Source organism: Varanus komodoensis, unplaced genomic scaffold (genome assembly GCF_004798865.1).
Source record: "Varanus komodoensis strain SLA01 unplaced genomic scaffold, ASM479886v1 scaffold32, whole genome shotgun sequence".
Lineage (NCBI taxonomy): Eukaryota > Metazoa > Chordata > Lepidosauria > Squamata > Varanidae > Varanus > Varanus komodoensis.
This window is the reverse complement of record NW_025335798.1, coordinates 19425192-19453173: the sequence shown is the minus strand read 5'-3', so window position 1 is coordinate 19453173 and position 27982 is coordinate 19425192. Positions and strand designations below refer to the sequence as shown.

At 38.5% G+C, this 27982-nt stretch overlaps 1 protein-coding gene across 1 annotated transcript in view; it reads left to right on the top strand.

The window, feature by feature from the left end:
• LRP1B (LDL receptor related protein 1B) overlaps positions 1–27982 on the top strand; it is a 730365-nt gene that overhangs the window by 445241 nt on the left and 257142 nt on the right. The window contains exons 22-31 of the mRNA XM_044438491.1: positions 4611–4811; positions 5778–6023; positions 7721–7918; positions 11742–11946; positions 16291–16455; positions 17737–17981; positions 18850–18981; positions 20659–20886; positions 23439–23613; positions 24317–24411. Of these exons, the coding sequence (XP_044294426.1) occupies positions 4611–4811; positions 5778–6023; positions 7721–7918; positions 11742–11946; positions 16291–16455; positions 17737–17981; positions 18850–18981; positions 20659–20886; positions 23439–23613; positions 24317–24411 (1890 nt within the window). The remainder of the gene's footprint in view (positions 1–4610; positions 4812–5777; positions 6024–7720; positions 7919–11741; positions 11947–16290; positions 16456–17736; positions 17982–18849; positions 18982–20658; positions 20887–23438; positions 23614–24316; positions 24412–27982) is intronic.

The following is a 27982-nucleotide window of genomic DNA, read 5'->3' as shown; positions in this document are numbered from 1 at the left end:
GAGATAGTATTCCAGCTTACAGTAGTATATGTACTGATTCTGCTTCTCCAACTATACCCCCATGCTAAATCTTCACAGTGAAGTTCCTGTGGTTATATAAGAACCTAAGAAGGTGAGAGCATGAGAAAATCCCAGCTGGATCAGAACAATGGTCCACCCAATCCAGCACCCCATTCACATGGTGGCAAACCAGCAGCTCACAGGATCCCTCGAGCAGGATGAGTGTAAGAGTTGTGCCTGATCAAGCTCCTCAGCAGCTGGTGTATGCAGGCATGCGATATGGAGGGAAAATATCCTGCCAGCACTATCAACCACTGTTCTGATCCTGCTCGCCCTACCTAGGGAAGGGGACAATTTCATTTGTTTCACAGTTTGATCAGAATGTTTTAAACCCATAATAAGCAAACTGGAACACTGCTATCCTTTGGTATTTGTACGTACCCACTAAGCAGCTGTTACCAGAAAAGAAGCAGTTTGTGAAGGTATTTTTGTGAGAACTCCTAGAACATGGGTCTTAAAACTACGGCCCCGGGGCTGGATCTCGTCCGCCATGCCCATTTGGCCCCACCCCCAACCTCGCCCCACGCACGGGAGGCAGTGGTTTGCTCACTCGGAGAAAACGATCTCCAAACAAGCAAGCCGCTGCCTCGTGCGCCCACCTTGCGGTGCGCGTCTGCCCCTGCCCCGCCTCACCTCCCTTCATAGCGCACACTTGCCCATGCCTTGCTGCATGCAATTCCCCCGCCTCAGTGTGTGTGCCTGCATGCGCCACCCCCACCACCTCACCAGCCCACGCACACAACCAGGCACCATCTTTCCGGCCCGCGCCCAGCATCAGCAGCTTTCAACAGGCCCCCTGGTCAAAAAGTTTGAGGACCCCGTCCTAGAACATGACAAAGAATTCATCTGTTTAGATGCCATTTGTGGTTCCTAAACCTAAAAGTAGTGAAGCTGGAATTTGAACCTCCTGTCACTCTCAAACAGGAAAAAATGAAGAAATGAATTATGATTGAATGAATGGAGGTGTGCATGTATAAAAGCAGCTACAAATGTTGAGGAATCACTTACAATGATTCCATCTCAAAAGTGGTCAGAGGTCTCAGACCTACTGGTAGAAGAGCAACTCACATAGCAGACCACTTCTGAAAGAAGTGTTTAAGACCATCTAGAGCAAATTTGCTCTGAGCCCTACAGAATAGTCACAACATGTATACGGCATGTGGGAAATGGTCAAAGTCTGGGTAGGACAGTTTGTAAACCATATATTGGGGCTGTGGCATTTCTGATGTTTAAGATCATCCAAGTTCTGTTTTCCACCTGAGTACTTGTGTTGCTTCATTCTCAGTCTTCAACATGAGCATCTTCCCCACCCTTCCCCAAGCAGAAAATGCACAATTTTCTTCCATTGCTTTCACAGTTTTCAAAAGGAATGTAATTTGTGAACCCAAACACAAGCACAAGCTTTTCTCAAAAATGGATTCATGTTCAGGATTTTTATATTTGTATTTTGAACGACAATAAATTCTCACACTTCCCTTCTATATATGGAAGGCATTTGCTATGCACTGCTTGAGAAATTGAGGAATACTATAAGTGGTATAAAATATTTATCAAGACACCACAGCAGATAAAGCATGCAATTTTAGAAGATGCCTAATTATAAGGATCCATAATAGTTCTTGTGCAAATGGCTGTGTTTCTGCTGTTCATGGTAATGCTGATAGAGAAACTCCGTTTCCCAGCTATCCTGAGAAGAGCCTATGTTCCCCTTTCCACTTCATCCTTCTATATTACCTGCTACATAATTTCAGAGAGTCCAACCCTCTACAGCAGAGATGGGAAAACTTTAGTGTCCCAAACCCCACTTCTTTTTTCCAGGCCAAAGCTCTTATCATGGAATAAGGGACCCTCTTTCAGCCCTGGATAAGGAATTTGTTTCCCTGCAGCAAAACTGTGTGTGTTAGTAGTGGGTCCACCCATTGATTGCAAGTATTTCTTGAAGTACCATCTGAAGGCACTGAGCTCATAAATCATTACTTACCCCTTGATGTAAAGCTTAGTTTCTGAGTTCACCGGATTCAATGAGAAGGGGAAATATATCCACTCTGTGACATAGAAAAAGGGGGTGAGGGTAAAGTCCTTTAATGAGTGGGAGTTTCATGGAGCAGAGTTTGCTCATAGAATCTCTGGATTAAACTCAATGACTTCCCTTCATTGTGACCTAATGAAATAAGTATTCCTTGGGTTTTAATTGACAGACATAATTCAGTAGTATAAAAGAGAAGGATATTAATCAAAATCTCAGGTAACTGTTAATTAATAGGCTATCCTGCTGTGCTTATATGATCAAATTGCTCTTTTCTTGTTTGTATGATGAGTCTATTAATTCTTCCCTAGACTCCTTCACAGTTACCTAGTAAGCTTTGTATCCCTGCCTTTCCCCCACTCACAGTAGCTGATTGTAGTTATGTGAAATCCAGTCTCCCGCACTGCTGAAACATACTTAAACTATACTCAAGTTCTTAACAGAGTGTCCCACATTTTGTTTGGCCCAAAGTTCAACTTCTAAGCACTAATTATTAAGTTGTATTTCTAAGGAGATAGTTCAGCTTATATATATTAAAATAGTGCAGGGCTGATGCTTTAAACACAAAAAATACATTTGATATACCCAATAAGCGGTTTTGCATTAATGATTAAAGCTCAGTGGGACTTACTTTTCAGTAAATATGCTTAAGATTGCACTGTTAGTTGATTCCGATATGATGAATTTACTTGGGGAATTAATATAATGTAAGGATTACTGATGAGCATGCATATATTGGGTTTCTGGAGCACAACTTGATAAAGAACTTAATACTTGCCATTTGGGAGGGATATACTGTAGGAATATAATCAACCTACAAAATTAAGTTAGGTATAGCAAGAAAATGTAACAGAGATATAATTATACCTATTAGGTAGGCTCTTCAGCTAGTTTATTGTGTATAAATCTGGGGCTACTGAAAAAATAATACTGAAAGCAACTAAGTAAACAAGTTCGTGGACTTAACACCATAACATCCTACAGAAAAGGAGGAAACGTAAGTTATTTACACATAATTTGAAGGGGTTGACTGTTTAGTGCAAGTAGGGTAACGATAAGTAGATAACTGGGAATAATGCTATATCATGACATAGTCTCTTTTCTGTAGGGTCTGTTTATTTTTCTGTTTACAGTAAAAGAACACTGCTACCCAATGCAGATTGATGTCTGCCATGGTAAACAACTATTTTATTAAAAATATGAGGAAATCCCTGAACCCTCAAAACATTGTTGTAGTTGTGCTTTCCCCACTTCTGCAGGAGATGGCTTCATGAAAAGGAAGCAGGGGTTTTCTGGCCTAGCACTACTTAAATACATGTATTGAATTTAGTCAAATGCAAAAACACTTTTCATTTTGGTGAGTTTTCTATGCTGGTGAGCAAATCAACTCTTTTGGAATCTGTCCGTCCAGAATTTGCAGACTTCCTCTCATGCTCAGGCTGGTCCTACAGAGCAAGCCAAACCAAGAGGAAGTCTTCAAACATTCACAGAGCCCCCAGCTCTGCAACCAGCAATCTTCCCCAGCTGCCTTTCACAGTGGCTACCCTTTTTCCTGGCTTGCTTCTGCCACCAGTGTCAGTTGTGGCGGATGCAAAAAAGGGGTGCAGCAAGTGGGTGCACCAGTCACAGCTGCCATTCCCGATGCCCAAAGTTCTGTCACCATTGTAGCTGCTGGCAGCAGCAGCAGGCACAGATGAATGTTGCTTCTTGCGCAGTACTTGGGGACCAGTTCCTGGCAAACTCCTCCTGCCCCCTGTGCAAGCTTGCCAGGAACTCAGACTCTGGACCACTGAAAAAGCAGGCTGGAGTCCCGGATGTGGAAACCAGGGAATTCAGTGGATTTCCCACATATCCCTACTGGTGATATATAGAAAAACACTGCAGCCTCCATAATGGCAGGGAGTTTGTTAAAGTCACTATTGTTGCAGAAATTTTGGGAACCACATTTTATTATTTGTTAATTGCTTTCTGTTTGAGAATGTAAATAAGTAGAAATCATGTACATATATTAAACCCAGCTTGGAAAGTATGAGTTACTATGCTTGCTTCTTTGCTTGCTTGCTTCCTTTCTTTCATGGTGCCTGCCTGTCTGTAAACTAACATTTTTTTCATGCATTTACCTCTTATGTTGTATTCATTTGATAACATTCTTAGTGGCAAACTTGCTTAGCCTTATTTGATTATTATTATTTGGAATTGAAATGGAAATAGAATGAAATACTAAAGAATAGGAACAAACTTTGTATATTTTTAATATTGCACACATGCAGAAATTCCATAGATTCTGCTTGGAAAGTTGTTCCATGGAATGCCTTTAAAGCTGACTCTGGGCCAAGAGATTGTATTTGTTATCTTTCTTTTAGATAATGCTTTCAAATGCAAAGAAAAGTTACCCTGGAGTTTTTTTTTCTTCTTTTATAAAATGCCATTAAGTTACAAAAGAACAAGAGGCTGCATTTTGAGAATATTTTCTTGTATTTGCTTTCAATCTTATTTTGTGTGTTCATTTTCTCTTTTCTTCAAGGGAGATGCATTAGTAAAGCATGGCTGTGTGATGGAGACATTGATTGTGAGGACCAGTCTGATGAGAATAATTGCGAAGGATATATGTGTGGACCACCAAAATATCCTTGTGCTAATGACACTTCCATCTGTCTACAGCCCGAGAAGCTCTGCAATGGGATAAAAGATTGCCCTGATGGATCTGATGAAGACATTCTTTGTGGTATGTCATGTTTGATCAAATCCACAATCATAAAAGAAAAGCAAGTTCCAATCATCTAGCTAACCCTACGCGTCTACATTTACCCTCTGGAAATGTCCATACTGTTAAAGATTTTTAATGCTGACTTGAACAGTAACAGTGAATGTCTCCAGAACAAATATTTCTTTTTTCCTGTGCTGAATACCTGGATTTCCATGCTTGGACTCAGTGATAACATAACAGCACACAGTTGAATAGGCATATTAAAAGGAATTCAGTATCATACAAGGGGCCTTCAAAAGCTTTCTGCACTTTTATATTTTATAAATATATTTTATATTTGTTTGCTGATGGCATTGAAAAGTTGGTATGTACTGGGAAAAATACTTCACAAAGGAAGGTGACTGTGTAGAAAAGTGATGTAATTTGTTTTTGGAATTCTTAATAGTTTTTAAAAGCGTGGAAACTTTTTGAAGAGCCCTCATATTTAGTTACCTACACACGTTTATACAGTCCTCACATGTAAAAGTTGCACAGTCAAAGCAATGTACAATGTTGCACTAGTTCAACTGCCCTATTACTCGTGCTCATGCTGTGAGCCAGTCTGCCTTTTAAAAGCTTGAACCCTTACCTATATTAACAATGCTTTTATCATCCACAGAGTTCCGTTTACTCCTGTTTTCCTCCCATACTAACTAATAAAAACAGTTAATGCCCCGGATTGATATCTGAGGAATCCTGTGTGCTATGGCTCTCTGATATCCATCTGCTACCATCTAGTATAAATCTAATTATTAGATCCTAGTGGTCATCTTAAAAGGAAACAAAGCCTCCCTGTACTAATCTGTGAGAGCTCCAATCATATGCACATTTACCTGTGAGTACAGACCATGGAAAGGATGGGACTTACTTCCAGGTAAACAGGCATAAGAGTGCTGTGGTTCATGTTGTTTAACTGAGAAAGCCTTATTTATTAATTTATTTCAGATGAATGTTCGCTTAACAATGGTGGCTGCAGCCATCAGTGTTCAGTGGTTCCTGGAGGAAGAATTGTGTGTTCATGCTCCCCAGGACTGTACTTGAGTTCAGACAATAAAACCTGTGAATTTGTAGATTATTGCACCAAACACCAGAAGTGCAGCCAGGTGTGTGAACAGCATAAAAATACTGTTAAGTGCTCTTGTTATGAAGGCTGGAGGCTCAATAAAGATGGTGAAAGCTGTGCCAGTATTGGTAAGTTGAACATTTACAATCTATTCACTTCAGTAGAGCTCCTCTGATGAACATTGAAAAGAAGCAAAACAAGAAACATTTGCTTTGCAGAAACAGTGCAATCCTGTACAGGTCTATTCGGCAGTAAGTTGCACTGAGTTCAACTAAACTTACTCTGAAGAAGTGAGCATCGGCTGCATCAGGTATCCTTATTTAAAAAAACAAACAACAATCCGCTATCACATTTCTTTTACAGAGATAACATCATGCCAGCTCTGTTATCTTTTCACACACACACACACACACACACACACACACACACACACACAGGGCGAGGGGGAGCACATGTCTGGAGAGTTGAAACAAATGTTTCAGGGGTTCTAGCCTAGCTTTCACTCTTAGCACTGTTCAGATCTTAGAAGAGGAAAGAGGTGATGGGGAGGAAACAGCAACAACAGAATTGCAAGCAAGCCTGAACTTGCTCTGTAGGCCAAAGTATAACAAACAAACAAAAGAAGCAAACAAAGCAAACCTTTCCTCATATACACCATACATTTTCTTTTTCAGTCTCCAGACCAGACATTGGCAATGAAGCGCCCTTGGGTGTAGCGATATCCACCATGACCTTTGCTGGCACCCAACATACAGCTTCCTTACCCCCTGCCCCTGCTCCAACTCTGCTTTCACCCCCATCACTGCCGTTTCTTCCTACCTGAGGAGGACTTCCTGTGTCCTCAGAAGTGGCAGAAGGGGTGTAGGTCACAGAATTGGTGGTGCGGGGGAAAAGAAATCCAGTCAAGGGGGAGAAACCAAGCAAGGGGTAGCGAAAAAGGGAGTTCCTCTTTCCTCTTGTAAGATTTGAACAGTGTGGAGTGAGAGCTAGGCCAGAAATCTATGGAGAGAACTCTCTTGCTCTTAGAGGTTTGTTTCAAGTTTCCAGTCTCCCTCTCCCTCCCTCCCTCCCTCCCTCCCTCCCTCCCTCCCTCTGTGTGTGTGTGTAAGAAGATAACTGAACTGGAATAACTGAAATGGGATAAGAATCTTTTTTTTTTTAATGAGGATATCTGATGCAACCAATACTTATTTGGTGGTAAGTCTAATTGAACTCAGCGGGACTTACTGCATAGACATGTACAGGAATGTATTGTAGGAGGATGTGGGCATACGATACCTCACTGGCTAATTTGTTTGCTTTGGATATTTCTTCTTATGAATGGCAGATACAGTGGCTGTTGTAGTAAAAGTCTAAGCGTGGCTTTCTGTATATTACAAGTTAGCACTTTTAATTTGCATTTTCCCTAAAATGGGAAATTGAATTGCTACACTATGTATCATTCTACTATATAATAAAATAACATACAAGATATTAAAATTAAAAAAAATTGCTAGTTCAAAGGGGTTTTTCAGAATGTTTCTGAGCTGTCACCATTGATTACTTTATTATACTCTACAGTAAGATGGTTGCAATTAATTTTCATGTTAACAACAACAGTTAAATACTGCTATATCTGATATACATGCATTAAGGTGGAATTTGGGCTGAAATTTGAATGATAGATTAAAATAAGGTTTTTGATTTAGTGGTGTCAGTTATTACATCTGCATTATACAAGTAGAATATTATGTCAGTGTTAATCAAGGTATGTATTTTATTAACATCATTATAATGACCTACTTCTTTTTCCATTTTCCATTATAATGAGCTATTTTGTTCCCAGATCCTTTTGAAGCTTTCATAATTTTCTCTATTCGGCATGAGATCAGAAGAATCGATCTGCAGAAACGGGACTACAGCCTGTTAGTTCCTGGTTTAAGAAATACAATAGCACTTGATTTCCACTTCAATCAGAGCTTACTATACTGGACAGATGTGGTAGAAGATAAAATTTACAGAGGCAAGCTTTCTGAAACAGGAGGTATGAAATTAATTTTAGACTTTCTGGAATAGCCTTGGCAGGAATTAAAGAAAGATGACAAACATGTTAAGTTCTATCCAAAATATTTTTTGCAATTAGAATGTTACAAAATCTAAAATTTATTATTGGCATGAGCACCAAGTGATTTTAACAATGAAAGACTGTTCTTACAACTTCTTCCATCATGTTTTGCTCATCCCAATCAATATTTGAATAATGTGGATATTCCAACTATTCCAAGTATGGAGGCTTCAAGAATGACCTTTGCATCAGTTGCCTTGTATACAGATGTGTATTCAGCCATTGGCGTGACCTATATATTGACACAGAACACACACATGTGTTAATCTCATGACAGAGTGCACTTGGCACCGGGGAAACTGAATCCAGGTTATTCCATTTTCTTCTCCGTTATCCCTTACGTGAAAGGATTGTTAAACCTGTGGTATTTAATTTATTTGTAAGCTACTCGGAGTTAGGGATGAATAAAGGAAGACAGAAATTTGTAATTAATACCAAATTATATAAAGTGATAAATTTTACAATAGAAACAAAACAGATGCATGTTGGATCAGACCAAAGAACCATCTAGTCCAGCATTTTGTTCACACAGCTGTCTACAAGACCCACAAACAAGAAATGAGTGGTAATACATCATTCTGCCAAAATTCTCTGGGAATTGATTTACATAGGTACACTGCCTCTAATTCTGGAGGTAGCATACTCTCTGAACTAGTAGTCATTGATAGCCTTCTCTACAATGAATTTGTCCAATCCCCTTTTAAAGGATCTATACCAATCAGATCTGACCTGGAAGAAGATACTGGGTTAATGATTTAATTGATAAGTGAATTAAAATGTAATCACAGTGTACAGCAGCTGTGAAAAAGGAAAAAAAAATCTATGCTAAGCATTATTAGGAAAGCTACTGAAACTAGTAGTACCAATGCTTTTTATATAACGCGTGCCTTCATTTGAAATGTTTTGTGTAATTCTGGTCATTAAAAAAAAATCAAAATGAAAAGGGTACAGGAGCAAAATGTATTTCATATATAAAAGACTAAAGAGTGGGAACCTTTGTAGTTCAAAAGGATTCTGGCTAAGAGAGGACATGAAAGTCACTTATAAAATTGTACATTGTTTGAAAAAAGTGGATAAACCTTTTCCCTCTTACTTAACACTGAAAATCAGGATCAGTAACAACAACTGATTGTCAGTAGATTTAGGATAAACAAAAGGAAATAACTTTTTTCCAGCATTGGTTAATTAATTCATTGTCTCAGGATGTGGTATGTGCAGGAGTTAATTAGCCGACATGGCCACTGATATTAGTGGTTCTATCCAAAGGAAATTATTATGGAATGGACATTTGCCTGAGTTAGGGGGCCAGGTAACATGGGAGCACTAGCGGAACCTATTAGCATCTTTCCTTTTTACTTTGCCATCAATTACGGTAGCAGAAGAAGCAAGAACAGTGGATTGATTTTATTTTCTCTCTTTTCTAATTCAATTTTATGCAGAGTGTCCCCATGCATGGGTAATTCCAGAGCACTGAGGGGGAAAGCAATATATTTATTTTGAAAGCGCTTAGACTTTTCTGTGATGGCCCCATTTCTTAGCTGCAATTCCCAGAAACTGGGAACTCACTTGAAAAGAGCGTGGTAACAGACCGTTAAAAAAGTATGCTGCTGTTGCTGTTGTTGTCACCACTGGTGACAGAAGGAAAAGAGAAAAAGGAAGAGCTATTGCTTTTGTTAAGAGTGACCTGCCATTCCTATTTAGGGACCAATTTTTGCTTCCTTATCCTGTGGATATTGCCAAAGTTATAATTTCATCATTTCTGTCTCACTCATAGCTTAGAAGGGAATTACGCAATTTCATTAGTCTATCAATTACTATTAGCCCTAATATAGGAATGTTTCCATAATTCTCTTCTTCTAAATTTCTCCTTGAATTGTGGAGTTCTGAAATACATGTGCTTTTAATGTATTAGGAATTTTCCACTGTTTTATGCTTAATTTCTGGATTTTGTACAGAGCATGTGCATGCACAGTTTGTCAGAGTGGTCACTTCCTTCATGATTTCTTTTCTTACCTACCAATATACATTGCACTTGACAAATCACTACAAAGAACAAAGAAACAAACTAAAACATTATTCCATCGAGTTCCTTTTTGAGTGGCATTTTGACAATGTGTAAATGTGCACATGCACATCAGCAAACAATTCCACAAAAATATGAATGCACTCATGCATACAATCAAATCATTTTTAAATCATAATGCTTTATCAATTGCATGTTCACATCAATATTGCAGGTAGGAATAAAAGTAAATGCAATGACGGGAGCAGGGATGCACTGCTTGCCCCGAAAGGGTGAACCTTTCCATGTTGAATACTTGGAAAAGCAAAAAGCTGTTGTGAGCATTTGGAGCAAATACTTGTGTAGAATGCAGGGTACTTGCAAATGTCCCACTTCTCCCACCATCCCTACCATAACCCAGTGCTGTATCTGCTCAAGGCCCATGCCATCATCTTTGGGTAAGAGTGAGATGGCCACTCCCAAGCCTGGTAGAATGCCCCCCCCCCCCGATTTTTTTCCAAGTTCTAGTATTTTAAGTTCCAGAATCTCAGTCTGAATTATTTCATTCAATATTCCCAAGGTCTTTTATCTTTTCTGGGCATATTGCTTCTCCAGACTCGGCCCATTCCTGGAAAATGGAGAGGCTAGTACTTTCAAGGAGCTAGTACTCAGACTTCGAGCCTTGTTCCTATTCAGTTTCTGCCCTGTGTGTTCCCTGTTGCTGGGAAGAAGGGTCCTGGTATAATGGGGAGGGAGGGAAGCTCCTCATGAGAATCTGTAAGTACCATTTTAGGTGGGCTTTTGCTGCGGGAAGCCCCCTCTGTTGGAGAGGTAGAAGCCCATTAGTGAAATACATAGATATGGTGGAACCAGATGCAGGCTCCTGGCTGTTCAGGTTCATTGCTGGGGCCTGAGCCTGGCTCCACCATCTCTGTGCTTGGGCTGGTGATATGTCTAAACCAGCTCCTTCTTTGCATCAAAGTCTTGGCTGCTGCTCAGATTTGGGATCATGACAACTGGGGCAGGTGAAGATGAGCTGGTGACAGCAGGTTGTAGGATTGATGAGAACACATCCCTGCAAGTAAGGCTGCAGCTGAAATTCTATTCATGCTTACCTGGAAATAACTCATTGGAGCTTATTTCTGAATAGACGTGTATAGCTTGTTTTGTTAGTCTTTCCAACACTCTTTATCAAGGCTGCGCTGGTGTAGTGAAACCTTTAGCCATAGACTACCTTCCTTCTCATGATATTATCCTCTGAAAGAAAAGTTTACCTCCCAAAGAATAGATTAAGCAATTTACACCCCAATTTATGCATTTTTAACTGGTACACTGAATTGTTCAAATGTAGCTACTTTGACCCAAAGGCTAAAATCCCAGATAAATGGGTATTCTTCAACACAAAGGCTTCTCCCAGGTAAATGGGAATGAGATTGCAGTTCATGTCAGTTTCTTCTGACACGTTCAACAGTTAAGAGAACAAACTTAACACTGATGTTCAAATTATTGCAGACAGTTCAGTTTGATGTCATTATACATATCAGCCTTCTTTATACTTAGAAACATTGTAGGTGTGACATTTGTGGAATAATTTTAAACATTTAGAAATACTTTTAATATTTCCGAATAGCATACATTATTTGATAATAGCATTTTTGAGCGTCATTGGTGTTTGTATTGCAGTTTAAGTTTTAAGCTAGTGTGTTCAGCATTTTAAGAACTCTTCTAATATTTTCACAGGGGTAAGCTCCATTGAAACTGTGGTTCAACATGGTTTAGCTACCCCTGAAGGTCTAACAGTTGACTGGATTGCTGGAAATATATACTGGATAGACAGCAATTTGGACCAAATTGAAGTAGCTAAATTAGATGGCTCACTGAGGACAACATTAATAGCAGGGGCCATGGAGCATCCTAGGGCTATCGCTTTGGATCCCAGATATGGGTAATTAAACATACTTTTAATGTTAACTTGTAATGAAACTGAGCTAATGTTTTCCCACCTGATGTATGGTGAGTTGTCACTTTTCATTTGTCCTTAGTTTTAATAATGCTAATTTTGAGCCAACTTTGAAACAACAAGTTATGAATCTGTTCTGCTGGTTGAGTTGTTCAGATCTAAATGTATGTCTCACCATGTTAACATCTGATTAATTTCCTATCTAGATTTCAGCTTCTGTATTTGTAACTTGGAGATAATCATCATATATAATTTCACTGTAGTTTACCATTTCCTAGTGCCATTTCATTTGAGGTGGATTTAGTGTGTTCTAAGGAAAATTAAGCAGTGGAATTCCTTGACCTTCTCAGCTTTGCGTATTGTTTTCGTTTTGCCTGTTTTCAGAACTACACAATTTTGCAGTTGAATACATAGGAAAGCATAGGGGGCATGTTGGCATCTCTATGGGAAGATGGGCAGTCAATTCCCAAAAGGAACTTCATTTACAATCAGGCATGTCTTTTATGAAATTACAGTTTGATAATTATCCAGAGCTAATCATGAGATCTCCCTCCTGGTTGCACACCTTTAGGTGGTGAGAGAGTGATGCAATTAAATGTCCCTTTACTAATCACTTGCATACAATCATATGCCTTTGTGTATCAGGTCGACATCCAATTAGTACAGATTACATCTGAACATTACTCACATTTATCTTGTAAGTAGAATGTAAAACACCAGTCTTAAAATTTTACAGAAGTACAATATTACAAGAAGTTAAGTGGGCATATTACAGGCAGGAAGATTGGAATGTGCAGGTTGTCTTACCAGCACTTCACAGTGGCATGATCTGTGCTAAGTTAGGAATTCTTGTATCACTTTCTAAAGTTATACCAGCCTTCAACAACCTTGGGCTCTCAGCTGTTTTTGACTGCAATTTATTTATTTATTAGATTTATATCCTTCTTTTTTTCTTTTTAAAAGAAATCAGAGCAGTTTATATCATTATATTTCCTCCTGCTCTCAATCCTCTCCCCACAACAACAACCCTGTGAGGTAGCTTGAGCTGAGAATCTGTGACTGGCCCAAAGTCACTCAGTTGGCTCCATGGCTGAGTAGGGACTAGAACCCAGATCACCTGAGTGCCAGACTCACACTCCTAGCCACTACACCACACTGGTTCTCTTTCAATTTCCATTATTTCTAAAATTATTGTATTGAAATTTTAATTAAAATTATTTCTAAAATTATTTCTAAAATAAAATTTCCATTATTCCTACACAGCATGCCATCCAATCAAATGGAAGGAGGCAATCTGTAAATACTCTGCACCCAAATCATTTAGGACTTTGTAGCACACACAAGAATCAATACCTTGAATGTTCTTCCAATTGGAAGGCAAAAGTAAGTTTCAAGATTAGTGCTACATGGTCAACATTCTGGCTGCTATGCAGCTGTGATTTCTGTTCATGTTTCAAACCCAGCAGCATTGCAATAACCTAACAATATTAACATGTGAACCATTGGGGCCTTATACACACCTCAAATAAGGTACCCAGCTGTATTGAGCATAGACATTCCTGACCATCTAACCACCCATGAATGCTGTATCCAAGTTACATAGTTAACCTTTCAAAGGGAGTTTATGCCATCCAATATTTGAAAGTACAATCTATCCTATCTTCTTGGCCTATCAACTATGAATGGGATCTCTCTCATATGGATGGAGCCTCAGTTCATTCACCCATATCTATTGTTAATTTCAAGTTTTATATATTTCATTTCTATACTGCCCAATAGTTCTCTGGGAAGTTCATAACAATTCATCTAAAGAAAAACATAATAAAATGGCATAATATTCCTATATACAAAATCAAAAATGCAATTTTAAAGAGTGTAAAACAGCTAAAAATGTATAATACAATTAGACTGACATAAATGTCCCTATATGCTATTAAATGCCACTGAATGCTTCAGAGAAGAGAATAGTCATAAGCTGGTGCCAAAAGGTTGAAGGCATCACATATGCCTCGGTAGGAAGATCATTTCAGAATCAGTGGGTAGACCTCAGAAGAAGACCTTAGATGTCCAGGTAAATTCAGGTTGGAGGAGATAGTCTATCAGATATTACAGTTCCACACTGTTGTAGGGCTTAGAAATGGCTTGAAGCATATAGAAAACCAATACAAATTGGGCCAGAATTTATATTCTATACTTGGATCTTCTGGTCTCAGTATTAGTCTGGCTGTTCCATTTTGCATAAGTTGCTGTTTCTGAAGAGTCTTCAAGGGCAATCCTTGCATTACTGTAATTTAACTTGAAGGTTAGCAGTGGAAGTTGCTAGAGGGCCCTCTGTGCCACTGAGGCCACTGAGCTTCAGGTGACAGAGTTGTAGTGGTTATCACATCTACTTTATATTCAGAAGATCCTGAGTTTGAGCCTCAGAGGAACCACAAAAGTTTTTGACTTGCAACCCTTTCCGACTCTACTTCCATTCTGTTCTATTCTAGAAGAATTCCCCAAACCCTGAATCTGCTCATTCAAGGGGAGTGTAACCCCATCCAGAACAGGTTGGGCACTCTCCATCCAGTGAGAATAACCACCCACTATCAGTGCCCCAGTCATGTCTGGATTGAGCTTCAGTTTCTTAGCTTGCATCCAGTCCGTTCTCACAGCCAGACATCAATTTAGCACATTCACAGTCTCACCTACTGAATATGAAAAAGAGAAATACAGCTGTGAATCATCAACATTTTGATGGTGGCACACTCCAAATCTCCAGATCACCCAACTCAGTGGTTTTACGTAGATGTTGAATAACATGGGGGATATAACTGACCCCTGGGGAACAACATGCTGGAGGATCCATGGGGCTGAGCGATATTTCCCAAACAGCATCTTCTGGAGCCAGTCATTCACTTTGGAGTGAAACTCCCACAGTGTAGTATGGCCCCCATTCCCAGCTAAAGCAGTCATTGGAGAAGTATACTATGAGCAATGGTACCAAAAGCTTCTGATACATCCAAACATATAGAAAGGGACAAATTATCCAATCTCCTTCCTGACATAGGTAATCATACAGACAGACCAAAGCTGTCTCCATGCCTAAAACCTGGCCTAATACCTTCCCTGTGCACAATAAGTAGTTCAGAACCTCTCCATCCCCCTTGGCATTCATTGAAAGAGAAATGTAACTATGTCTCAGTAGCATACTAAGATGCTGGATGACCTTTCCACATGGCTTCATGTAAATATTAAACAATCACGTGTTGGGGAACAAAATATAATCCCAAGGAACACCAAAGGCCAAGGGGGTGCATAGTGCCTCCAAGTGTCATATTGACCCAGGATCTCAGAAAGATTGATGGTACTGAATACCAATGAAAAGTCCAGCAGAAGCAATACTTGTCCAGAAACCCACCCAGCAGACTTGGAAGACTTGCTTCAAGCCTCTCACTCAAAAGATTTTCTTTTTAATAAGTCAGAGCAGAGATCAGTGATTTTATGGGCACAATATTTTGCAAACTTGTCACAAGAAGATTCCAGTTGCTCTTCCTCACCACCCTGGGGAACAACAGGTAAGAGCCTGTTAGACACCTGAAATCAGTTTTCCGGACAATGGTGCCCTACCTAATAGAAACAGAGGCAGGAGTGGGGAGATGTTTCCATTGTCCTTTTTTCACATTCAGTTAAATTTGGGGTTTTTACTAAGCATGGTTCTGGTCATCTACTCAGGTGCTACACTGTGAAGCTCTGTAGAAAACCAAGAGCCTCTATTTTGTGTTCAGGACAGCATGCTTAGGAGTGATTATATCAACTGCCCTGATCATCTTCCTTTTCACAGATCCCCAGCAGCAGTGTTCTAGTGGCAGGAAAATCCCCCAGAACATTCAAGAATTTCCCAGGACCCAATAGTGTCTGAGGGAGGACCAATTTAATGAAAACTCCACCATTACTTGTCTTACTAGTCTAAGTAAATCTATCTTTCAGGCAAACATCTGTATATGATAACAGAAACTACCCACAGATCATCTTCATCCTGACTAGCAAAAATCTGTGTTCTGGCATATGTGTAGGTCACAATATTATTCAAAGTATGTTTTGGTCACTAATCTGACTTCCTAATATAAAGGGATATTGTACAGTTTCGGTAGGGCTTGATTGTGCCATAAAGTGTTGCAACAGAATAACTACATTATAACAGCTTTAGATCAGTAACAAAAATATCTTTTACATGGTATACCTATTGTAAAAATGTCAATGTAATGATGCTGCTTTTAAAGGTTGTGTGTGTGTGATTTCTCCTTTTATTATAAATTTAATTTTCTTTCTCTTCTTTGTATCATTCAGAATTCTGTTTTGGACAGATTGGGATGCCAATTTTCCTCGTATTGAATCTGCTTCCATGAGTGGAGCAGGAAGAAGGATCATATACAAAGACATGGATAGTGGGGCATGGCCTAATGGCCTTACTGTTGATCATTTTGAAAAACGAATAGTATGGACAGATGCTAGGTAAAAGTTCTAACATTACTTCTGCGATGTATGTGTGGTAGACAGATGTTTGTTATTATGCTTCTGTATGATAAAACAAACGAGTCGACTAACCTCATCCTTTTCTTTGTGTTATATTCCTGCAAACTCTGATCCAATTCCAACGAAGTAGTATCCTTTTCCCATGTAAATGTTAGAGAGACAGCACCAGTGGAGAAAGATATTTGTGACACTGGGGGCCCTATAGAAAAAATAGTATCAAACTTGCTAGGTTTGATGCAAATTTAGCCATACGTAAAGCAGATGCACTGACATCAGTAGAATGCAATTTAGTCATGGTATGCATGGAACTTGAATACTAGAAGTTGAAGGAACTTCACAGAAGGGGGCATTTTCAGGTCCTCTTTTTCTTAGAAACCTCTCTGGAGGTGCAGAGGTCCTCCTGAATTACATGTGATGGGGCACAGGGGACAGAGGTAAGACTGGAGAACTGTTGACAATTAGGCAGAAGCACTTGGAAGTAGCTGAGAAGGGAATGTATGAGAAATTGTCATTACTTTGATATTTTCTTTTAGGGCATTTTGCCTGCTTTAGCCTCACTCTTCATGACAGTATCAGGGCTCAGAAGTCACAAAAAAGGTGCAATCAGCCTCTGCGGAGGTGCAGTCTCTAGGAAAGCCATGTAGATGGTCAGGAAATCAGCAAAATATTTACACAAACAGGGTGCAGAAAAGTTTAATATTCAGCATCTTTTTCTAAAGAATTCCTTTAAATATTTATGTATATACATTATACTTTACAACATGATAATAAGTTAGAAAAATAGGAAAAGTGCAAAGAAAGAAAATGTTTTGCTTTATATTTGTGACAACTAGAAAAAGAAAAGCAAAAATTACCTGAGTTTGCAAGATCCCTTTAAAGAAAAATGCAAGTTTTCTGTTGTAAATCAAGTGGAGTGCAGAAAGCCACTTTCTATAGCAACTCAGATCTTTGATCCCTTTTAATTCAACATGGTCTACACTGGACAGCAGCAATTCTTCAGAGTTTCAGGCAGGAGTCCTTCCAATCCTTACCCTGAGGTGCCAGGTATTAGACCTGATCTTTTTTGCACCCAACCAGGTACTCTTAACATGCAAATATGACCCTTTCCCAAGCATTCAAATAAAATTACATTCCTTTCATATTTGTTTTTTTTTTTTCAAGAATACAGCTATAAGGTCATAACTACCTTAACCACACTTTCACCTATTTGATTTATGTATCTTATTTTAGGAAGTGATTTCTGTTTGGGCTCTCTTTCAGGTCAGATGCTATTTATTCAGCACTATATGATGGAACTGGCATGATTGAAATTATACGAGGACATGAATATCTTTCTCATCCATTTGCTGTCTCTCTATATGGAAGTGAAGTATATTGGACAGACTGGAGGACAAACACATTGTCAAAAGCCAACAAATGGACTGGTCAGAATGTTAGTGTGATACAAAAAACTAGTGCACAGCCTTTTGATCTTCAGATCTATCACCCAAGTCGTCAGCCACAAGGTCCGTTAACATATCTCATAAAAGCGTTTATTATAGCGTTTTTGTTCATATTCAATTTGTACATTAAGTACTAGCCATATGAAGGGAAATTTTGTAGCTAGTAATTATTATTTTTCTATGGCTTTGGCTTTTCATGCTGGTGTTATGCAAATAACTCTTCAAAGGCTTTATAGTGCTTCCTGGTTTGTGGTTTTATATAGATAAAAAGTGAATTTGTGAACAGCATTATTGTTGCTTAAATGACATTTTAAAACTATATCGATATAACAAACCAAAAAGAGTGAACTTATTGCCCTTTGCAACTGTTTCACTGAAGGATTACCAACAATAAAGAAAATGGTTTCTGGACCGTATTTTAATCTGATTACTTAGATTGGGAAATAATATGGGAAGCAGCAGAGATTTCCTGCTCTCTACTCCACTGCTGTGCTTGGAGAAGGGAGAAATATGGTTTTCTAGTGACCGCTGGCAGTTTCTCCATACCTGAACAGAGAACAGACTGTGCATGCAAAGACCTTGGAACACCTGCATTGGGTCCTCCTACTTGATTGACAGCATAGATTTCCTCTATATCTCAAGGCAGGTGGAGAGGGGCAATGTTGATCTGCCGTATTTGAAGGGGGACAAAAGTCAACAGAACAACAATATTTAGGACTGAAACAAATTTAAATGGGGATGAGACAAACATTTCTAGCTGAGTAGACGGTTTTATGGCAGGGACTAAGAACTGCTCCTCCTTCATTAGCCATCCCCAGCAAACATTTGGTCATACTTTGGGGAAAGGAAGACTTTTTTTTTTTTGCCTGTTTTATTAAATTTGCAGAAGGTGCAAGTACTATGCAAATTTCTGTTCTTGTTTTAAATTCAGCTCCGAATCCATGCACTGCTAACAATGGGAGGGGGCCATGCTCTCATATGTGCCTGATCAATCACAACAGGAGTGCTGCATGTGCGTGCCCTCACCTAATGAAGCTATCTGCAGATAGAAAGACGTGTTACGGTAAGTCTCGTGTATTTGCCTCTTTCCCTTTTTCTTCCTTCCCCCCCCCCCCCCATTATATATTTGAATGACTGTAGGAGGGCTCTTTAGTAGAATTTTCTGATGCTTTTGGTACCACATCTTACTCACATGAGCCAATAGTGTTCCGATTTATTCACCTTGTCAAACTTTGATATTTATTACCTTCTTTTTTTCCCTTTTTATTGTGGATGTAAATATTGTGTTTATAGAACTTATCTCTGCAGAACAGGGAGATTTTTTTATGGAAAGGGCATCAGAAAACGATGATGCAAGTAAACTGCATAATGAAAATGTACTTAATAGTTTTAATCTCTACCTGTTCTTTTTCTGAAGACATTTTAGTATCATTTTAGGAATCTTAAGAACAAGCTTAGAAAGCAGATAGCTTCTCAGAAGAAATACTGTAAGCCTATAATGGATGCTGAACTTGTATGTTTGTTGTTGGTTGGAGGGAAGTAAAATAACTTTGCTGTGATGTTTTATTTTTGTTATTTAATGCTGTTTGGTGAAAGCTAGAAATTAGAATATGCTTGTTAGACTACATTAACATTCTGAACAATTGGTTAAAACTAATGAGATAACTATCATTAAATCTTCATCATTAGAATGCACACAGAGCTCTGCACAAGCAGATTTCCATTTGCTTGAACATTTCTTCACCTCCATGCACTTGTAGACATAGCAGGGTCTCCTTTCCTGCAAACCCACTCCATTCTTTTCAGGGGTTTTCATGTAGGGATCAGCCCAAATCCATATTGCTACTGCTATGGTTTTTGCCTACACGTGCCTTTTGTCTTTTACCTTAGCTCAGCATGTTTGAGCAGAAGGATGCAAACATACTGAGAAGCCTGCTCCCCTCCCATTCTGCTGGTACTCTGCTGGTACAATGGGTTCAGCCCCACTGTATACTATGCCAGGAGACTCTTGACTGTCAAAAATGGCCTATTGGGGAATGTAGCACGATGCACTGGAGAGAAGACATGAAGGCCTCACTAAATAACTGACCTACTCTTATAGCTATCTGGATCTGTTGAATATTGATACAATCAAATTACAAATTCAGCCATTTTTTTCTTTCAAAGCTCAAGCATTTATGATATGAAGCATTTCCCCATTAACTCAACATTATCAAATAATAACACTTAACAGAAAATAATTCTATGTCTTAGATGCCAGGAAGCACTTCCTGACAGTTAGGACCCCGAGGATGTGGAATGGGCTTCCATGAGAGGTCGTTGAGGCCCCATCAGTGCAGGTGTTCAAGGATAGGCTGGACATGCACATGGTGGGCATGTCGTGAGTGAAGCCAGCTGGAGCCGGGGGTCAGACTAGATGGCCCAGGAGACCCCTTCTGACTCACTCTGTTTCTATGTCTTCTAACAATATTTTGTGCTTCAGAAGATTTGGACTTTAAATGATTAATTATTGATTTTTTTTTGTTTTTTAAAAACAAACATAGTTGTTTGAGACATATAATGTGATGGCAAAAGTCTTTACCTATGTCCAGTTAATGTACTTCTATGTGTTGTTTATACAGAAATATATCTGTGTTACAAATGTGCTTGTGTTAATTTTCATTGTTGCAAATTTAAGTATATGAAAAACAAGATATTCCATTGATCTGTACCTAAGAAATAGCATCTATGATTCTTACAGAAATGAAGAAATTTCTTCTTTATGCAAGGCGCTCTGAAATAAGAGGGGTTGATATAGAAAATCCATACTTCAACTATATAACGGCCTTCACTGTTCCAGACATTGATGAAGTAACTGTTGTAGATTTTGATGCGGCAGAGGAGCGTTTATACTGGACTGATGTGAAGACACAAACTATAAAACGTGCCTTCATTAATGGTACTGGCCTGGAAACTGTCATATTAAGAGGTAAACAGTATATTTTTAATGGCAGTCATGCTTGCACTTTTATAGGGATACTTACCCACTCAATAACAAAATATTATTGTGTGATTACATTATGCTGCCCTGAGTAATAGTTATTGGTAATTTCACCAAAGGTGTGTCTTCATTACAGATTTAAACTGGATCACCAATGCTTTTCTTTCCATAGTGAAACCTGGAAACCATCAAAGGGTTTGGTATTTCATTTCTCACAACCCACAATAAATTAAAATTCCTAAAATTCTTTGGGGAAAAACACAATAAAGAAAATTGTATAAGTCCCAGTGTTGTAGAGGGACGTGGACTGAGATTCCATAAACAGGCTACTTTCATGGAAAGGTGGAAGACAATTTTTACCAATTCTACAACCTCCTGCATGCCTGATGCCCCCAAATCTTTTCTGGATGGTCACAGGGTACTCCAGGGAGAGGGATGAATTGATAAAAATAGCCAGCCGGGTGTCCTTCATCCAGTAGCTGGTCTCTGCTGGAGCTGTTCCATTGAGAAAGAGGCAAGCCTAGCTCCAGTACAGAATTTTTGTAATGTTCGTAACATATACTCCAAAGTAATTTCATCAGCATGGGGATGATATTACCAATTTGCAGTGTGGAGTTTTCCCCTCCCCACTCCCTCAGGAAATTATTTCAGGGTGAAGACAGGCTGTTCTGTTTTATCTTTTGGTGCCCATATGTCTATAAAGTGTTAGATCATAGTGTTTGAACTGGCAGGCTCTCCAAAGCCTTCAGTCTTCAAAAGGATTCCATGGGGAAGATGTAAGTTTTTACAAATAAAACTTAACAAATACTACTTTCATAATTTGCTTTCAAGCTTCAAGAGCTATCTGACTCTTATTGACAACCAAAACCAATGCTGGAAGAACTCGCTGGATCAAAGCTAATGCCTACATAGTCCAGGTTCCTTTGTCCCACAATAGCCAACTTGATGGCTACAAGAAGTTTACAAGCACAACATGAGAGCAAAAGGGCTTTTCAACTATTGTCCATGAACTGTTATTCAGAAATATGCTACCTCTAAGCCTAAAAATGTACCAAGGTCATGTTGTGACCAAGGATTCTAGTAGTGCGTGAGAGTGCAACTTCTCTCTCCCCACTTTCGCTGTTTCATGCATGATGGTCATTCATGATGCAATGTTTTTACATTCATTTTTCTCACGATGAAATCCAAGAGACAGATTCATAGCACAGAAGGATGTTTCTCATTGCTTCACCATAGATTTAATAAAATAAAGCTTACATTTGTATTGTGTAGAAGTATGAGATCTTCTCCCACAAGCACATTTGGTGGGAGGAAATGAATACTTTGCCACCAGCACATTTATTACAAATATGTGATCAATGGCTCTCTCAAAGAAGGCTCCTATGGCTATCTAGAAAGAATGACAGAAGGCTCCAATATTGAAATTCTCCATCATCCAAAGCTCAATATTGGGACTTAAATGTAGGAATACAGGAAGATGCATTATGATCAACATTGTCTTTTCCCACCCTTTTCTTCAAGGCTGCTTTCCAATGTGAGGCTTTCAGTACTGGTTCCGATTCTGTCTTAGACTTCAGTTGGTCTAAATTTGGAGCAGTCATCACAAACAAAGCCATGCACAAAACTGTTGCTCTTAGATAAGTCCATTGCAGTAGATCTGGAGTACTGGGACCAGACAGACCATCTGGACCAAATCTAGTTGAAACTGTGCTTAAGTTTTAGGTATTGCTAGGCTGCCATGGGATATGCCGAATGCACCCTATAGTAGTTGAGAAGATTTGCACATATTTATCTGTGGTGATCAAGTACAATAGGCAAAAGATGCCCTTTTTAGTCCAAATTTTCTTTAACAGAGATCTACTGGCTAGCATAATGTGTAAGTTATTGTCAAAACTGAGAGAGTTGTGCTGAATTTGACTTGTTTTCTGTTGCCTTCTATGCCTGACTAATGAAAGTATAGTACTCAGGAAAGTTAAAGTAGACTGAACCCAGCACAGCCCACCTTTGCAGCAGGAAACATCAGCTGCCTCTGTACAGATCCATTAACTGACTTCCCTGACCTGCTTTGCCCAGCTTCACCACCACATAAGCACAAAACAACCACAATCTTATCTAGACCTTTTCTTTTCACATGTGACTTTAGAATTCAAAACTTCAAAAAGCAAGAGCTAGTAGGCTAGATGCAGCCTTTTTTATAAGATGAATGACCATTTTGATTGCTAGATAATTCAGTATGTGTGATTGTGACAGAGCTATTTTTATGAGACTATCCATTTAGGTTTAGCATGAATATTTAATTGTAACCATGCAATTTTCAAAGGAAAACTAAACTTAGTAGATTATTTATGATTTCTAATCACAAATTCCAATTTTATTTCTAAAAGTTTTTTTTTACAATTATAAAAGCAATTTTATTCACCCTGAATTAGAGGCAAGGAGCTTTAACTTTGGGTTAAGACACTTAAAATTAAATTCATTAAAATTAATGAAAACTTATCAGTGCAGTTTAGGAATTGATTTTTCTATTTTATATTTTGCAGACATTCAAAGCATCCGGGGATTGGCTGTGGATTGGTTATCACGTAATTTATACTGGATTAGCTCAGAATTCGATGAGACACAAATTAATGTGGCACATTTAGATGGTTCTTTAAAAACCTCAATCATACATGGAATTGATAAACCGCAGTGTCTTTCAGTTCATCCAGCTAAAGGGTAAAGTATTTTTATAGATATAGCTATGGTATTGTAAATGTAATCGTTTTGATGTGGTTTTATATTTGTTAGGCAACTAGAAAATTCAGGTAATGCAGAGACTTACTAAACCCATGAAGAAGCTGGAGCCTTTATGAAAACGATCAATTGTATGGAGACTGAAAATCTCAGGCTTCTTCCCCTTCAGAATAAGGGGTGCCAAGAGGAATGAATCACAAATCCAATCAACTGCAAAGTTCCTTTATGTAGCGTGTTTTATTTGTGTATGTAGAGGAAGGCTTGTGTTGCTTTTCCTCTGAGCTATAGCAGCACGGCCCATCAATTTATGAAGTGGGGCTAAATCACTGAAACATTTTCTGAGATTGCGTCGAACTAATGCCACTGGTGTAGGGAAAATTCAGGCACTTCAGGACTATATTGGGTAAGGTAGAGATCCTTCAGATCTAAAGGTTTGTCATTAAAGCTGCCCAGAGAGCATTGTGTTAATGGGCCACTTTTATGCAAATTAATTAAATAAATCCCTTTACACCACCTTGCAAAAATTGTTGCCACCTCTTTGTTGTGAATGCAACAGAATGGATACTTTGCCATAGGATTTCTTTTTCTTTAGCATCACCCCAACCCAAATAAAGTACATATATTATGTAAATATTCCTTATGCAGACATGTTTTTCTCTGTTCTCTGTGTTTTATTTTTGTTAAGGAAACTGTATTGGACTGATGGAAACACCATTAATATGGCAAATATGGATGGTAGCAACAGCAAAATACTGTTTCAGAATCAAAAAGATCCAGTTGGTAAATACCCTCTATGATTATTGTTTTTCATTCATTTTTTTCTTTAAATAAGAGTTTGATGTATAATATGAATGTGTAAAATTTGTAGGATGTTAAGACAAAGTATTCCACACTTCAGTAAATATTATGTAGCTTAATAATGCAAGTGTGTACAGGATGCAACATTAGCAATATACAGTTACATATGCATTCAGGAAGAAGGTATTCAGGGGAAAGTATATCATCACTTCTCAGTCCACAATAAACTCAGTTTAGTGTCCAAAGAGCACATGGCCTCACAAATTATCCTTTTGCTATATAAACAGAAGGACTGAAACCAGTATTACAATTATTTTTGTCAGTGCTAATAGCTTAACTCACAAACATGTTACCAATATGTGAGTCTAATACATTTCTCTAAAATGCTGAGGATTACATTTACTGCTTCTTTGTTTTGTACTATTCCTACTGTGTGGCACAAGGTTGGATTTGTTTTGTCTTTGGGAATTTGAATTATATTATTCTCACTTGGCATTTATTATTGTTGTATAGCATCATATTTTACAATCATGACCCTTAATTAAATTGAGATTATACTAAATACAGTGTGGTTTTTTGCTTGATTACTAGTAGATTAACTTCTTAGATAATCCTAGAGTTCTAAGAATGCAAAATAAGTACATTTCTCTGAAGTTTCTGATTATGTAAGATACTTTAATTGACTTTTTATTGCTAAGTCCTAAAATGTTTATTTGTGATTTATATCATATAGACTTTTTTAGAATTTTCATTCTTCCTTTGCTTATATACAAATATTATAAGACACATTGACTATCAGGATAAACATGAACATCTGAACTTCATGCTCATCTACTGCAGAAGAGGAGCATGGGGGTTATTGTTGCTTCCACACGCCTCTCTGCATTTTTCCTAGATGGCCATTTTGAAGAGGGAGTGAAGGAGGCTGGAGCAGCAGGATGTATCATATACTGTCCACTCCAATCTGATCCCTTCCCAGTCACTGAATTGTAGCTTTTGCCATCCCCCGAGGTCTCCTTCCTTACCTCAGAGAGCAGCTGGCATGTACTTTCCATGCCTGCTGTGAGGGAACAGTGGGCAGAACTGGAGTTCCAATTTCCAAATCCAAAGCTGAAGTTCTGTCTCCAACCTCAGAGCTGGGAATCCGAACTATGATTTCTTGATTGAACTGAAATTGTATTCAGTGGAGACCAAAACCAACTTGATCAGTTATTATCCTCATTATTCTCCTTAAACTTAAAATGCTAAGCATCAAATTAAAAAAAAATCAAGGTGTTCTAGCTATTCGTTCTGATGTTCCAATAGCAGACAGCAACCATTCCCCAGCAGAATTACAGGTAAAACAATTGATAAATAAAGCAGTAACCATCTTTGAGCAGAATACAAGTTTTATTTTATTATTAATAGATGTATAGCTGTATGGCAATAGTTCAGAGTTTAAAACTAAATGATTAAATAAGCTTTTAGTTTATTCACCAACATTAGTGATAGTAAGCTATATGTCTTTTCAAATAATTGTGCTGTATTCAGTCGTTTCCTTCCACTGACAAACACAGGAGGCTTTTAGTCAGTGGAGGCATCTTTGAGCAGAAAGCTGAGAGATGGTACTTTCCACAACTTTTCCCTTTCTTCTGCAGTCCCTTCACTATACCACCTCCAGTTCTGTTCCAATAGGTCTGCCAAGCCTCTGGAGCAAATTTGGAGAGGCCACAGGGGGCTACTGCGAGAAAGTGAATCAATTAAAAAAAACCACTTCTGTGGCCTTCTGCTCAGGGAAGCCTCTGCTGGATTAAAGAGACTTACATGAGTGGAGGCAAAGTCATTTAATATAAGCCATGGCATAGGATGAGGAATATCTGACAACGTTAGCCTGGCCTCTTTGAGCAGAGAGCGTGTGGAGTCCAAGCCACTCAGAATGTTCCTCTTTGATGTCTAAACAATCCGCACTCCTTCTGACTGCTGTCCTGCTAAAGAAATCGCTATATAATATAATATATGCTCTACTCTGAGACATGTTTTTAAAGGCTCCCAACATTAATATATGATTGCTGTTTGCATGTGGTATAAAAGTGAAAACTATGGTTTATACTTGTTAGTGCATTTCATAATTAACCTTATAGGTATGCATACTATACCCAGGAATCAGTTCAGTTCAACAAATGCATATTGCATTGTCAGAGATGGCCACCTTGTTTCTAGATCCACAAGATGCTAACAGGTGGCTTTTACACAAATCTAATAAATAAATAAATAAAGGCAGGCTATGCCTCAGAAGTGTTCATTCTCTCAAGAAAGAGTAGCTGGCATGGTCTGATTCAGGGGTTCTAATGCAGAGTATGCAGCATTTCCAACATCACACAGAATGGTGCTGCCACCATGGTACTCATAGGCACTTTTTATCTCCCTTCACCACACATTTTTAATGTACATACTTGGTTTTGTATGACGTGCATACAACTTCATGGAAATTATGCATAGACTTCAACAAAAGCAGACCAGTTATCCAAATATTTATCCATTTGATGCTAGTGTCTATATGCCACCCCTTCAGTTGTTAAAAAAAGCATTTTAAGGTCCTGGATCCAGTTCATTATGGAAGGTAAGTGGTAATCCATCCAGTTTTGCAGTAGCAGACTTAGTTGTCAAAAGGGTGCAGAGAATCAAGTTCACCTTTTGTTTATTAACTTCCCTGATACAAGTAAATAATTTAAATTATATTATATTAAAGACTATTCTGGTACAAAATTTTACCTGTGCAATAACTTTCTTCTCAAAAGAAGCAACCACTGAGCATTTTTAAAGCATATGTTTAGAAGAATAATTGTAGTTCCAACAGTTGGCAGAATTAGACAATCCCTGATTAAAGAGATATTTGTGGTGTCTAATGTTTTTGTTAAATAACCCTAAAATTCCAGATGCAACAGAAAAATGCCAAAGCAATGATCCACTGATTAAGTACTTTGTACACAGCAGTTTCTGAAGTTCCCAAATATGTCCTAAATGGTTAGGGAACCCTGCTCCAATTAGTTATTAGGAGCTATATTTGCAGTTCCTGCTCAAAATAATTTGAAATAAAAAAAGAGTGATGCAATCTTCCATACACTTGCCTGGAAAATCTTCTGCCTCCTAATACAATCAATATAACAATGCATTACTTATCTATTGGGTAGTAAGACCTCTGAATTCTTCTGTGACCTCAAATTAGTACCAAAACACAGCCACAAAAAGACATGCATCATCTTTCTTGTCCACTTTTTGGTTCCCTTTCTTGTCACCATACTCAGTTTTTGTTTTGGTTTTACTTTTGTCTTTCTATGACTATACCACTGACTGCTTCTGACATTTGTGAGATTCTGCAAGAATCTTCTTTGTAAGCTGCCCAGAGTGCCCCTTGGCTATAGGGCAGCATATAAAAGTAATAAATAAATAAACAAACAAATAACAAGGAAAACCTTGTCAGGTTTCATTCATCCTTACGTTTGGAACTTGCAGTGTTAGATGGCCATCTTGGAACCTCTTCATCCAATCATTTTTGACCAGTAAGGCTTTGTAA